Source organism: Phoenix dactylifera, chromosome 10 (assembly GCF_051530095.1).
Source record: "Phoenix dactylifera cultivar Ajwa chromosome 10, Ajwa_hap1_PhDact_Kaust_v1.1, whole genome shotgun sequence".
Classification (NCBI taxonomy): domain Eukaryota; kingdom Viridiplantae; phylum Streptophyta; class Magnoliopsida; order Arecales; family Arecaceae; genus Phoenix; species Phoenix dactylifera.
The window spans coordinates 15,505,974-15,518,357 of record NC_143199.1 but is presented as its reverse complement, the minus strand read 5'-3'; the positions used below and the strand labels follow the sequence as shown (position 1 = coordinate 15,518,357).

At 40.1% G+C, this 12,384-nt stretch overlaps 1 protein-coding gene across 20 annotated transcripts in view; it reads left to right on the top strand.

The window, feature by feature from the left end:
* LOC103698892 (uncharacterized) overlaps nucleotides 1–12,384 on the top strand; it is a 72,520-nt gene that overhangs the window by 36,678 nt on the left and 23,458 nt on the right. For 4 of the 20 annotated variants that reach the window (XR_016396617.1, XM_089925728.1, XM_089925729.1 and 1 more), the window contains exon 8: nucleotides 8,634–8,736. The exons of 2 other annotated variants lie outside the window; for them this stretch is intronic. Coding sequence is in view for 10 of the 18 variants with exons in the window: in XM_089925728.1 (XP_089781854.1) it covers nucleotides 8,634–8,736 (103 nt within the window). In the remaining 8 variants the exon portion in view is untranslated. 14 more of the 20 variants (XR_016396620.1, XR_016396618.1, XM_089925735.1 and 11 more) reach the window with 9 other exon arrangements.

Genomic DNA, 12,384 nt, shown 5'->3' with positions numbered 1-12,384 from the left:
TTTTCCAAGTGAGTGGCTCCCTATCTTGCTCATATTTATGTTCCAACATCCGCCACCAGTTGAATGCCTCACCTTGCAACATGTATGATGCATAAAGAATCTTTTCGTTGTCCCGGCATCTCTGAACGGCGAACGCTTTCTCCATCTCTGTAAGCCAATTGTCAGCTTCCAAAGGCTCCGTAGTCCTCTTGAAGGCTGGAGGAGCCAGCTTCTTGAACTCAGCTATATTACTATGCTGCTCGCACTGCTCTTCTCGTCCTGCATGGTGCAACGATGTTTGTTGTTGTTGAACCTGTTGCTGTTGCACCTGTTGTTGCATCTGGATCATACCAACTAAAGTCTGCATAACCTGGCCTAAGCCCGGTTCTTGTTGTCTTGTTTGAGTATTACTAGCAGGATTGACGACTCTCTCCTGCTGAGGGGTGTTACCAACTTGTTGGGGTGTGCTGTTATTTTGCGGGTTTGGTGCCTTATCAGTAGCTCCGCGAGCAGTCTTTCTCATCCGACGTGGAGGCATCCTGACCTATATCTATCAGATAGCAGCATGCCAATAATAAGCTTACCAATTAATTACAAGTATATAGGATGGTTGTTACAATCGTCATAAACTAACATCCCAATATCCCTAGTGTCTACCCACCTACACTCATGTCATGTCAGATTTTCTTATCTTAGAATTTATCCATTCATGCTCTGATACTACTTAAGTTGTCACGCCCTCGGCCCGAGATTCGCGAGCCGGGGGTCTGCACCAACCGCCGCACACCAATAGGAAACTCTTCCCACGAGCATGCAAGGCATCTTAACCAAATCTCAAAAATGTAACTAAAATAATTCAGCTGAAATAAATGCAATCTTATTCCATTGACTGACATAAATTATAAAGTCTCACAGTTCTAAATACGCAGCGGAACAATAAATTACTAGCATGTAAAACTTGGTTCTTTAAATGACAAAACCTTACAATGTCTAACAATAATTTAAGATAAAATATCAATTTAAATAAATTCTAGTCTAAGATAACTTGTGCTTCAGTTCTTCTAGTCGCTCTCCCATTTTAAAATCCCGATAGGTTAGTTCTCGAAATCTGTAAAACAACAAGAAATTATATAATGAGCTAGACAGCCCAGTAAGAAATAAACACCTTAACTAGTCAATTCATATAATAACATAAAACATAAATACAAATTACGATGAATCAACATAATAACATAATCAATTCCTTTTTCAAACCCAAATTCATTGAATTCCGTATCTTTCAACTATCCATATACATAATCATGAATCTGTTTCAAAATAAATCACATTCATCTCAACAGCCTTTAACTACGACCACACTTATACCCTGTGGCTAGGCCAGAAACAGAACCGCACTTATACCCTGCGGAGTGGGCCAGAATACCGCACTATATCCTGCGGAGTGGGCCAGAATACCACACTTATACCCTATGGTGGGGCCAAAATTGTCAATGCATAACCCCTAATTGGCAGGGTCCAGAACATAGTCAGGCTGAGAGTTCTAAATCTGATGCACATCAAAATTCTTTTTTAAATATATTAGATATATCATATTCCGATCTAAATATGCATATACGATACAAGAACAGTAAATATAGCAATAGTCTGAAAAATATAATTTCAATTCACATATCTATTTTTCATTCAAATCATCATCTCGTAAAAATTCATAAATCACATATAAATTCATTAACAATCTATTCGATGCAAAAATAATATTATATAAATGAAGAGTCTAGAGAAGGCAGTTCATTACTTACTTGAACACGATCCACAATAAATCCAATTAATCTCACAAATTCCTCGCAGAACCTAATATCCAAAAATCATATTTTTCTTTTAAAATTCATCATAATATATATAAAACTTAAATCTTAGCATCCCAGGGCCGACCCTGTAGAAGTGTCTAGCACCCCGGGTTGGGGTTCGGATTCGGGTTCATACCTGTAAACCATCCTCTCCCTTTATTTATTTATTTTTTCTTTTTTTTCTTTATTTCTTTTCTTTTTCTTTCTTTTCCTTTCTTTTTCTTTTCTTTTCTTTTCTTTCCTTCCCTTCCCTTCCCTTCCCTTCCCTTTTCTTTCTTTTCTTTTCTCTTCTTCTCTTCTTCTCTAGAATCTTCTCCCGACTTCTTTCTTCCTCCCTTCCCTTTCTTTCTTCTTTCTTTTTCTTTCTCCTCCTCTTCTCCCGACTTCTTCTCCTTCCCTTCCCTTTTCTTTCTTCTTCTTTCTTCTCCCGCGAAGGGAGGTCGGCGAGCTCGGGAGAGGCCAAGTCGAGGCCGGCGACGCCTGTGACATTCGGCCCTCTCCTTCTTCCCGCGGAGGAGGCATGCGGACGGGAGAAGAAGAAGAGCCCACGACGGTTGGCCTTCTCCTTCTTCCCCTCTTCTTTCTTTCTTTCTTTCTTTCTTTTTTTTCAAATGGTTTAACAAAGAGATGAAGCTAGGAACCTTACCTCAGCCTCGGCGAAGATCCGGCGGCTTTCTTCTTCTCCGGCGGCAAAGGAAGTAGCGGAAGACCACCCGAACCGAAGAGGAGCGGGCTTCAGCGGCTCTCTCCCTCTCTCCTGGCTGGTAGCCCAAGGAAGAAGAACCCAAACTAGGAGGGGGGGTTTGGCGGCTCTTCTCGGTTGGCCTCACAAGAGGAGGAAGACGCCCTAGAAAAACTAGGGAATCCTTCTTCTACGGGATGGCTCCCTTCATCCCGTGCCCTCACGTGCGATGCACGTGAGGCCGAATCTGGTGGCTAGGCCGGTCAAGTGGACCGGGTCCAGTTCCAGGTTCTCACAATAGGTCTGCCATTTTCGCCATACAGGCTGCCGGTCCCGATGTAGATCTTTCAGGTCCGAAGAACATCTATGATGAGCTTCTTGACAGTAATAAGGAGTTAGAGAAATGGATTGCCTCCTACAAGAGCAAGTGGCCCACATATGAACTGACTGTGATGTGTGATGGTTGAACCGATCCTACCAGGCGGAGCATCAACAACTTTCTAATATACTGTGATATGAAGACGTTCTTCCACAAGTAGGTTGATGCTTCTGATCAGATGCATGTCGTCTCATACATCCTCAAACTGATGGAGGAGGTGATTGATAAGGTTGGAGAGGAGAATGCCGTGTAGGTCATCACTGATAATGGGCCGTAATATAATGCCGCTGGAAAGATCTTGATGGAGCGGCACATTGTATCGACTTCATGTTGATGGACATTGCGAAGATTCGTAGGATGCATCAAATAGTGGAGACAGCCCAAACCATCATCAGGTATATTTATAACCATACCTCGGTTCTTTCACTGATGTGAAGGTATGCAGGGAGATAGATCTTGAAATTAGGCGTCACACTGTTTGCTACCAACTACGTTGCACTTGATAGCCTTCTTGAGAAAAAGGCAGCCTTACGTTAGATGTTTGTCAGTTCTGAGTGGCAGAAAAGTAGATATGCGAGGGCCGACATTGAATAGAGCAGTGTCGAGGACTTTGTGATGAGACAGACATTCTGCCAGCAGGCGACTGCAATAATGAAGGCTATCAGACCATTGTATGAAGTGCTTCAGGCCGTGGATAGCGAGAGGTAACCCCAGATGGACTTTTTGTATCACATGATGGAAAGGGCAAAGACTTATAATATTGAGACAGATCCGACGCATGCCCAAGAGTATATCGACATTATTGAACGACGGTGGGACTATCAGATGGATAGGGACTTGCATCTAGCAGGTAAGCAAGAATATTGAAAACTAGATTGCTCCTGTACTTATATTATTTTACTAAAATCATAGCGAACTCTATGCGCAACATACTATCTAAACCCTCGATTCAAATACAGTGTACTTAGAATCAATATGGATGATGAATTTTTAGCTGCTCTCCGTAAAGTGATTTACAAGATGGAGCCAGTATCTTCTATTACTAATGTAGTACAAAATGCTTCTTTTTTACAGACTAAAATATTTTGAGAGGACAGCGACAGCTTTGGAGTCTCGGTAGCTATTGTAAATAAAAAAAGTATGAATCCATGTATGTTACACATCAAAAGGACATTTATCTAGCATTAGATGGTTACTAATATGGTACTATCTTATATGCATTTTTTTTAATATTTTTGTAGTTGAATGGTGGATTCATTTTGGACTGTTCGCGAAAAATTTAGCTGCTAGCTATCCAAATCCTCTTCCAGATGATCTCCTCAAGTGGCTATAAGCATAACTAGTCCACCTTCGACTTCATCCACAGTAAGCAGAAAAACCGTTTGATACAAAAGCGCCTCAATGATCTTGTATATGTTCACTACAATCTGAGATTGTGGCTAAAGTGCATTTAGGAGGAAGTGGAGCTCAAGTATACAGATCCGATCTATTGTGCTTTCGTTGTTGATGAGGATGATCTTATAATTGGATGGTTTGTGGACTAGCAACAGGAGTTGGAGCTTGATGTGCAAAGATCGCTTCTACGACCGACCAGTTTTGTAACCAGCGAAGCTAGGGTTGATACAGGACAATGGGCTGAGCGCTATATTCTACGCATTCTCCATTTGATCAGCCACAGCTACATGGTAGCCAGTCACCACATGACTTCTTGTTCGAGACATTCTCTCAGAGATATGATCGAGAATTGCTTAGACGAGGCCACTACGTTACTTTGCCGACTCGGTCAGGAGCGCGACATACATCCTTCCAATATACCTAGGCCGAGAGGGGCACGAAGGATAAGAAGACAGTGGCCTAGCCTACCAAAAAAGCAAAATAAAAGGCACCTGCAGCCCCAATGGAGAGTGTTTGAAAATGAGTCAGTACACTCAGATTCAATGACCAGAACCAGTAGCGATGACAGCTCTGGTGGTCATAGATCTGCCGGCCAGGAAGAGAGTGGACAGGAGACCACTGTTTGTGAGGCAGTCATAGGATGGTTTTTGATTCATCGGTGAGTCTCTGTTTACACATGCTACACAAGATAGGAACCCCGGTGCACGATTTGGTAGAGCCCACGAGGATACAATTGTATATAGGAGACGGGCTCCTCGAGGTCATTCAGGAGAACACGATGCAGCTGTAGATGACCTCGCACGTGCAGTAGGATGCATAGATGTATCAGGTTTCGAGTTGTATACTGAATCCTATTATCCGTAGCAATATGCAGCCTATGACTCATATGAATATGAAAATGGATATGGTACGTCTTAGACATTTTCCAGTGGCTACTATCCTACGTAGCTCGGAGCATCTTACTGGTCGAATTTTGCTGCCGGCATATTCGGATAGGCTACTCCATAGCCGTATTATCAGCTAGAGGACACTTCTTAGAGCTAGAGCTTCAACGAGAGATCTGAGAGTACTTATAACCCGGTGCGCATTCCTTATAGAATGAACGTACAAGACTACGCTGCCACTTGATTAGAGGGGTGGGTTGATGTGCCTCTTGACTATGCTGATGATCCGGATATTTATGAGAGGCATCGCCACTCAATTCGATTTCAGATATCGGTATGTATATTGGACTTTAAATGTATGTAATTAATTGTATTATTTTTTAATTTTTACGTCACTACTTGATTTGAGGATATTTTATGTTGTTCATTGTAGCAGGCAACATCTTACTAATCATTTTATGATTTGCATCATTTTAAAGCAATAAAATGCATAATTTAGGTTAAATCGGGATCATAGAAACATCAAAAAAGCATAAAAAAAATCCAAAAAAAATCAAATTAGTCTTAAAATCATTGAAAAAGTTTTAAAAAGTTATTATCAATTAAATATTCTTGAAAATTCAAAAAAAAATTGGGCGTTCTAGTTCGTGAACCGACATGCCCTATCCGTACCGGTTCGGTACGCTACCAAACTGGTACCGAATTGTGCCGGGTGCCGACCGGTATGGCTCCTGGTACCGGTTCGGTGGATTTTGGTTTGTACCCTTATTTATTAAAAGCATCAAAGATATCCTTATTAAGGTTTTTGATCTCTTTACACTTTTGATTTTTGATGGACTAGTATGGCAGTGTTATATTTAGGTTTACATGCTGAACTTCCCCGAGGTTACTAGTTTCTTTCAATGAAAGTATGACTGCTGATCTTATACCAGTCTCGTGGTTGTGAAAATGTGTAGGTGATGCATGTCAGGACTGCAAATTAACAGAGAGCCTGTAGATTTGATGTTACAAATTAATTTTCTTTCTTTTTCCTTTTAATTATTAGTGTTATTTGTTTGAGTCCACTGTGAGATTGGAGGATCTTGGGCCTAAATTAAAGGAGTGATGAAGTGACGATATGGCATTACTTAAAATAATAGCGTTATCAGCTTTACATTGGTCTTGCGAACTGTGAAAGTTGGCTTGCCCAAAAGGCTGTGCAGAAAGGAGAGAGATGGCTGTCTTCCCTCTCCCTCAGGCTTCCAAATTTAGTTCCAGGTTTCTTTGTTTAAATGAGCCTTTGAATCATGTCAATCTTTTTAGAATATTGGGAACTCAAGAGAGCTTCATCGTCTTCTCCAATGGACATCTGGTTCCCTTTTTGTCTTCTCTTCTCTATTACTACTCGTCGTCTTCTTCTATCCATTACTTGTTGTTTAGTCATTGTTATTGCTGAAATTTTCATCAAAATCTGCTGTTATCCATGTTGGAGTGTTTTTTACGTATATCAACATGATAGGCCATAGTTTTATTACTCATAGGCCATAGATTGATTACTCTATCAATTTTGAATGCTATTTCTGTCTTTTTTCCATGAAATTTCTGAAATTCTCCATGTTGGAATTTAATGACACCAAATAATGTGCTCCTTTTTATTGCAATTATGAATGGGACTTTAGGAAACTTAAGTCTAAGGATCAGATACTTCGGAGGCCTTTGTTGCTTGCTGAAATTTCTGGACAGTTCCTGGAATTTTGTATGAAGTCAAAGTATTACTCATACAGGCTGTTGGTTCCCCTTAGAGCAGAGCAACTGATTCTTTGGTTTTTCCCTGATTTTGAACTGCTTTTGTTGTTCTTCCATTTTTTTGATATTTATTCCTTCCAAACTCATGTATATTTTTTGGCACTTAGAAGCAAGAGAATTGTAGCACCATGGGTATTGATAGATCACAGTTTGATGAACATAAATAATAGCTCACAAATTTTAGAGCTGTGCAGATATACCGAAGGAACTTCTTATGAGGCAAGTAGGTTTTTCAACAGCGTTGAAGTTGATCCTGCTGGAATGGGAGATTCTGCAGTGAAAACATGGCAATTAGAGAAGCCTGTAGTTGAAGAATATATGCTTCCAAAGCAATAATGTAAGATCACTTTATTGATGATCGACAGCTGGAGCAAAAAACACAGGATACGGCAATAAATGAGCCATTGGGGGAGTAACCAGAGGATATAGCTGTTGATGAAAAGACCAACAAAGATCCAACACTTCGAGGATCCCTTCATTGTTGATTCTTCTGTTTCATTGTTGTATGTCATCCATATCATCCAATAGATGATTGGAAGTCTCAATATTGTTTATAGACATGCTTCAAAACCACCATCAGATGGTTTAAATGCTAGGATGACTTTTGTTGGTCTGCATCATCAAGTTCTGTAGATCCAACTGAGGAATAGAACATGTAACACTACCAATTATATTGCAAGGACAAGATTTGTAAAGAGGAAGCAATTGATGCATTTGAGGACTGTTAATCAACAGATTGCCTTTATATTTCCTTATATCCATTAATTTTGTTTATTTTTCCTTTATTGGTTCTTGATTTGCAGTTTTCATAGGTCTTGGTCTTCCTTTGATTCTATCACAGCCACTGAGATTGAAGAAACTATGAAACCCAAATTAAAGGATTGATTGGGTAATGACATGGCATCTCTTAAAACAACAGCCAGATAAATTTGATATGCAAATTTGTAGTTTGATTTGTAATTAGTTATCATTTTTTTTTGCGCAACATTTAAGTACTTACATTTAAAGGTTATAGTTGTAATGTCTCGCCAATACATCTGTATTGTATTTTTGTACAGAGTATTATTGTATATCTCCTATTTTGAATGTCTCACTTACTCTCACCTGTCCATAGTCATTAAAATTATCAGGTTTATGTTATTTGATCTGACACCTTCTACATGGTTGCTTAGCTTATTGCTTGTGCCTCCACTAATAGCATGAATCTCCCTTCTTTGTATGGAAAACGGGAAATGATTGTTGGTTGTGGTTTCTTGAGTTTACTTTTGTTTTTTTTCCAAATCTTCACAACTTCTGGAGCTAGACTAAAATATTTTTGTAACCTCACTAACTTTTATAGACCATATGAACCTCAGGCCAAATATTTTATGAAATTATGTGTGGATAATGAACTTAGTACTTGGGGTAAATCTAATAGTTTTCCACTCTGTATTAAGAAGATGTCTTTGAATAGGATAATTGTGAGAATTTTCATCAACTAAATAGCCAACCTGAAATATTAAGCTCTTCACATTTTTATATATGTGTATTTTCTTGCATATTTTTTGGTTATGAATTAACCTTTTTAGGCATTACCTTCTGCACTCAATATTGAATAATATTAGCAAATTGTCATCATTATTCCTAGGAATGCATTAGGTTCCATCTCCAACTATTGATCCATTTTTTTTGGATATTTGTAGGCAAAAGAAGATGGGGATAAGCCAGGGCTGGAGGCTATGTTGCAAAAAGTCTTGCAAGTATATGCCTCCAAAATTCTTCGAAAACGTAGTTATGCATACAAAGGTGAAGATATTTAGTTTGTTTTGTTCTGTTTGTTAATTCTAGATTATTTTCTTTTCCTATTCACCTCACTATATATGGGATGATCCCAAGGTCCGCCGTACCGGTACCGGTCCGGTACGTACCGGCCGGTATCGGTACAGTACCGGCCGGTATCGCGAGCCAAAAACCACAGCGCCTCGTGCTGTGGCTGGTTCGCACAAGAAAACCGGTTCCGGTACCGGTCCAGGACCGGACCGGTACGTACCGGCCCGTACCGGCCGGTACGGGCCGGTACGGCATTCCATGGATGATCCCCTTATTTTTTCTATAATATCATAATGGTAGTTACTCCAATGATACGTATGAAAACCACCAAAAAGTTCAAATGCATGGCTAGATAATGTTGTATGAAAAATTTAGAGTAGAGAGTAAGTTGCTGTTAGTGCATTGATTTTGTGTGCTAGCTTGATTGACATTGCTGACATTGTAATAAAACAAGGTTCGCCGGACCGACCGTACCGACGTACCGGTGAGCACCGGTACCGGTTGGAACCGGTACCGAACCGGAGACGTTCTCGCGCGCGGACGTGAAAAAAAACAAACAAAAAAAAAAAAACAACGCATCCGCGCGTGTCCGCGGATGCGTTAAGTGCCACAAAAATGCCACTTTGTGGCACTAAATGGCCCACGCGGGCTGGCAGCCCGCGTGGGCACGCTGCCCCACGTTGCCCCACACGGACGCGCGCGGACGCGTTAAATGCCACAGAGTAGCATTAAAAATGCCACTCTGTGGCATTAAGTGGCCCACGTGGTCTATGCCCCGCGCGCGGGGCGCGCTGCCCCGCGTGCGGGTGCGCGGGGAACAAGTAATTGGGCCGGTGCGAACCGGCCCGGTTGGCACTGGTACAAGTACGGAACCAATCGGGTCGGAACCGTTTTTATACGCTGTACCGTACCGGTGCACGTCTGCACCGGTTCGGTACAGGCTGAACCGACCAGTTTCAGTCGGTTCAGCATACCTTGAATAAACATGTCATGTCAAGCTTTAAATTGGACCTTTTGCATGCTAGAATTAATTGTTAGAATTCCTTCATCTTTGAAAAGTGGAAATTGATGAAGAAAAAAGGAAGATTGGATGAGGCCAGCAGGAGATAGAAAATTCTTTAAGCACCCTCGTTCGATTCCACATGCTCCAGTGTTTGAGGTCATTTCTTTCCGACAATCAAACCTTATTGCTTCCTCTTGCATGGTAGTTTTCTTCTGTATATAGAGAGAATAATTCTTAGAGAGAGTGTGCATTAGTCTAAGACTTACTTTTTTGATTGTTGGTTTGATTGAAGGTTCCCATGTTGCCTGGTACCAAGCATACTGCATCAACCTGATAAGGTATGATAAGGGGTGTGGAACTATACCAGCATATGGTACAGTTTTGTCGTGCCTCCAGCAGTTTACCATGTTTGTATGAGGGTGTTCTGCACCATTGCTCATACTAGTAGCTATTGGTACAGGTTCCAGTGTCAAGACTGAAAACCTTGCTCTAATCATCACTTCCTTAGTGTCATAGATAGCCTATTCTAACCTCATTGGGACTTTCCCAATCATAAACTTCAAGTCATTTGAGTACCTAGTCCTTGGGATAAAACATGTAGATTAGATCTTGATGGAATAGAATACATGCGGCTCCATATGATATCTGATAGTTCCCTCCACTACACGATATCCCTTATAGTCCATGGATGATTGTATAACCAGATTTTGTTTTTTCTAGGTAGAGGTCTATAGGAAATTCTGGGCTATAGAATAGGAGGTAGCCCTCCCCTAGTAGCCCTAATTCTCCAACCTTTGATGAAGGCAAGACATAATATCATCTCTACTCTATATTACAATTACCAAGAGATTTTATCAGTAATCTTGCTGGCACCTTCATTTAACTAGATTTTATTCATTTGGTTGTAAATATTTTCACAGGAAGCAACATTGATAAAAAATGTTGTCAACTAGAGTTACCGATAAATTTGGGCTAATTTAATATCAAGAATATTTACTAAGATAATTTAGACACCAAATTTCAACTTTATATTTGCTAAAACCAAGGTTCGCCGTTTCGGTACCGGATCCCATACCAGTGCCACACTAGCACAGTGTCGGTATATAGTACGGATTTTTTTTGGCGTACCAAGTGTTGATATTCCACCTATACCGGGTACCGGTACCGAATCGGTATGGTATGGCACGCCTCGTACCGCCCGATTCGGGCCAGTACGCCGTACCTTGGATAAAACTTTGAATCTTATCATTATATCTACAATTAACTTATAAATTTCTTCTAGGTATTACCATTTGAGAATTACCTTAGATGTGTAATCTGCTACGTTGGCATATAAAGTGACCAAAAGATGTTCTGTAAGATAAGACTCATTTCAAAAGGCCGCTTGGCCTCATAAAAATACCAAATTAAACTCATGAATTGAGGTCATTGTTACCAGAACAAAAGTTGGAAAGAAGCATGAAATGGGTAAATCCATTACTAAAGGTCATCACCAATTCATGTTGCAGTTGTACTATATTTTTTGGGTCATCATAATTTACATATGCAGCAATACAAGGATAAACGAGAAGTCTTGTACAAATGTACAGTTTATCAAGGTATATACACATCAAAAACTCTTCTTAAACTCATGGTAGATAAGATAAAAAGATCTTGCCAAAGAGGAAGACTCCATGACATACTACACATGCCAGCAAGCTGGAGAGTGAAGAAAACATGGAGTGATGAAGCACTGTAAGGAGATAATGATGTCCAATGAACTCGCAATTAATCTCCACATGCTTGGTAAAATTATAGAACAACGAACTGCAAACTCTCAATACCGAATAATACATGCAAGGAGAAATATCAACAATTAGCTCCAATGCTCCATATTATTATATAGATGCTACAGCCAAACTATCAGAAAAGAGGCATTAGCTAGTTTGATGCTTGCTCAACACTTATGGAAGAGAGAACACTTTCTTTTTGGTCTTCTAAGAGATGGGAGGAACTTGCAAGGAAAATATGGTAGGTATTCATGGAATGCAAGATAAAATCAAGTTATAGCATTCTTGAATGGTGAAAAGATGAATGAGAGTGATTGTGGTGGTGACTCAAAATAGCATCATGATTATAAACATATATAAGTAGTTTGTGTGGTGGTAACCGGTAAACATGGTCTAAACTTTGAACTATCGCAACCTGAAATACAAACTTATTCAAATCTTGAGCTATGACCATCATAGATCAAATGGGTGCAAATATAGCAATAATATTAAACATTTCTTAAACAAATGAAATGATCATATGGAGCATAACTAAGTTGTATAAACATTACTACATATTATCATCACCTTCAAGGTCAAAAACAAACAATGCATGCTAATTTGCTGTATAGTTGCTGCCAAGGTATGCCATATCATCCTAAACTAGGTGATACAGGGTGTACCATACCGTACTGGTATCGAATGGGTATGCGGTATGGGAGCCGTATTGACACTCGGTACACCGAATTAGCCCCTATCTCGGGCGTACCAATACAACAATAGGGTGACACCAGTATGTGGCCCAGTACCAAGACGACATACCTCGATTAATGTTGTCCTAATCAAGGTCTGGCGAACCGGGCAATATCAAAC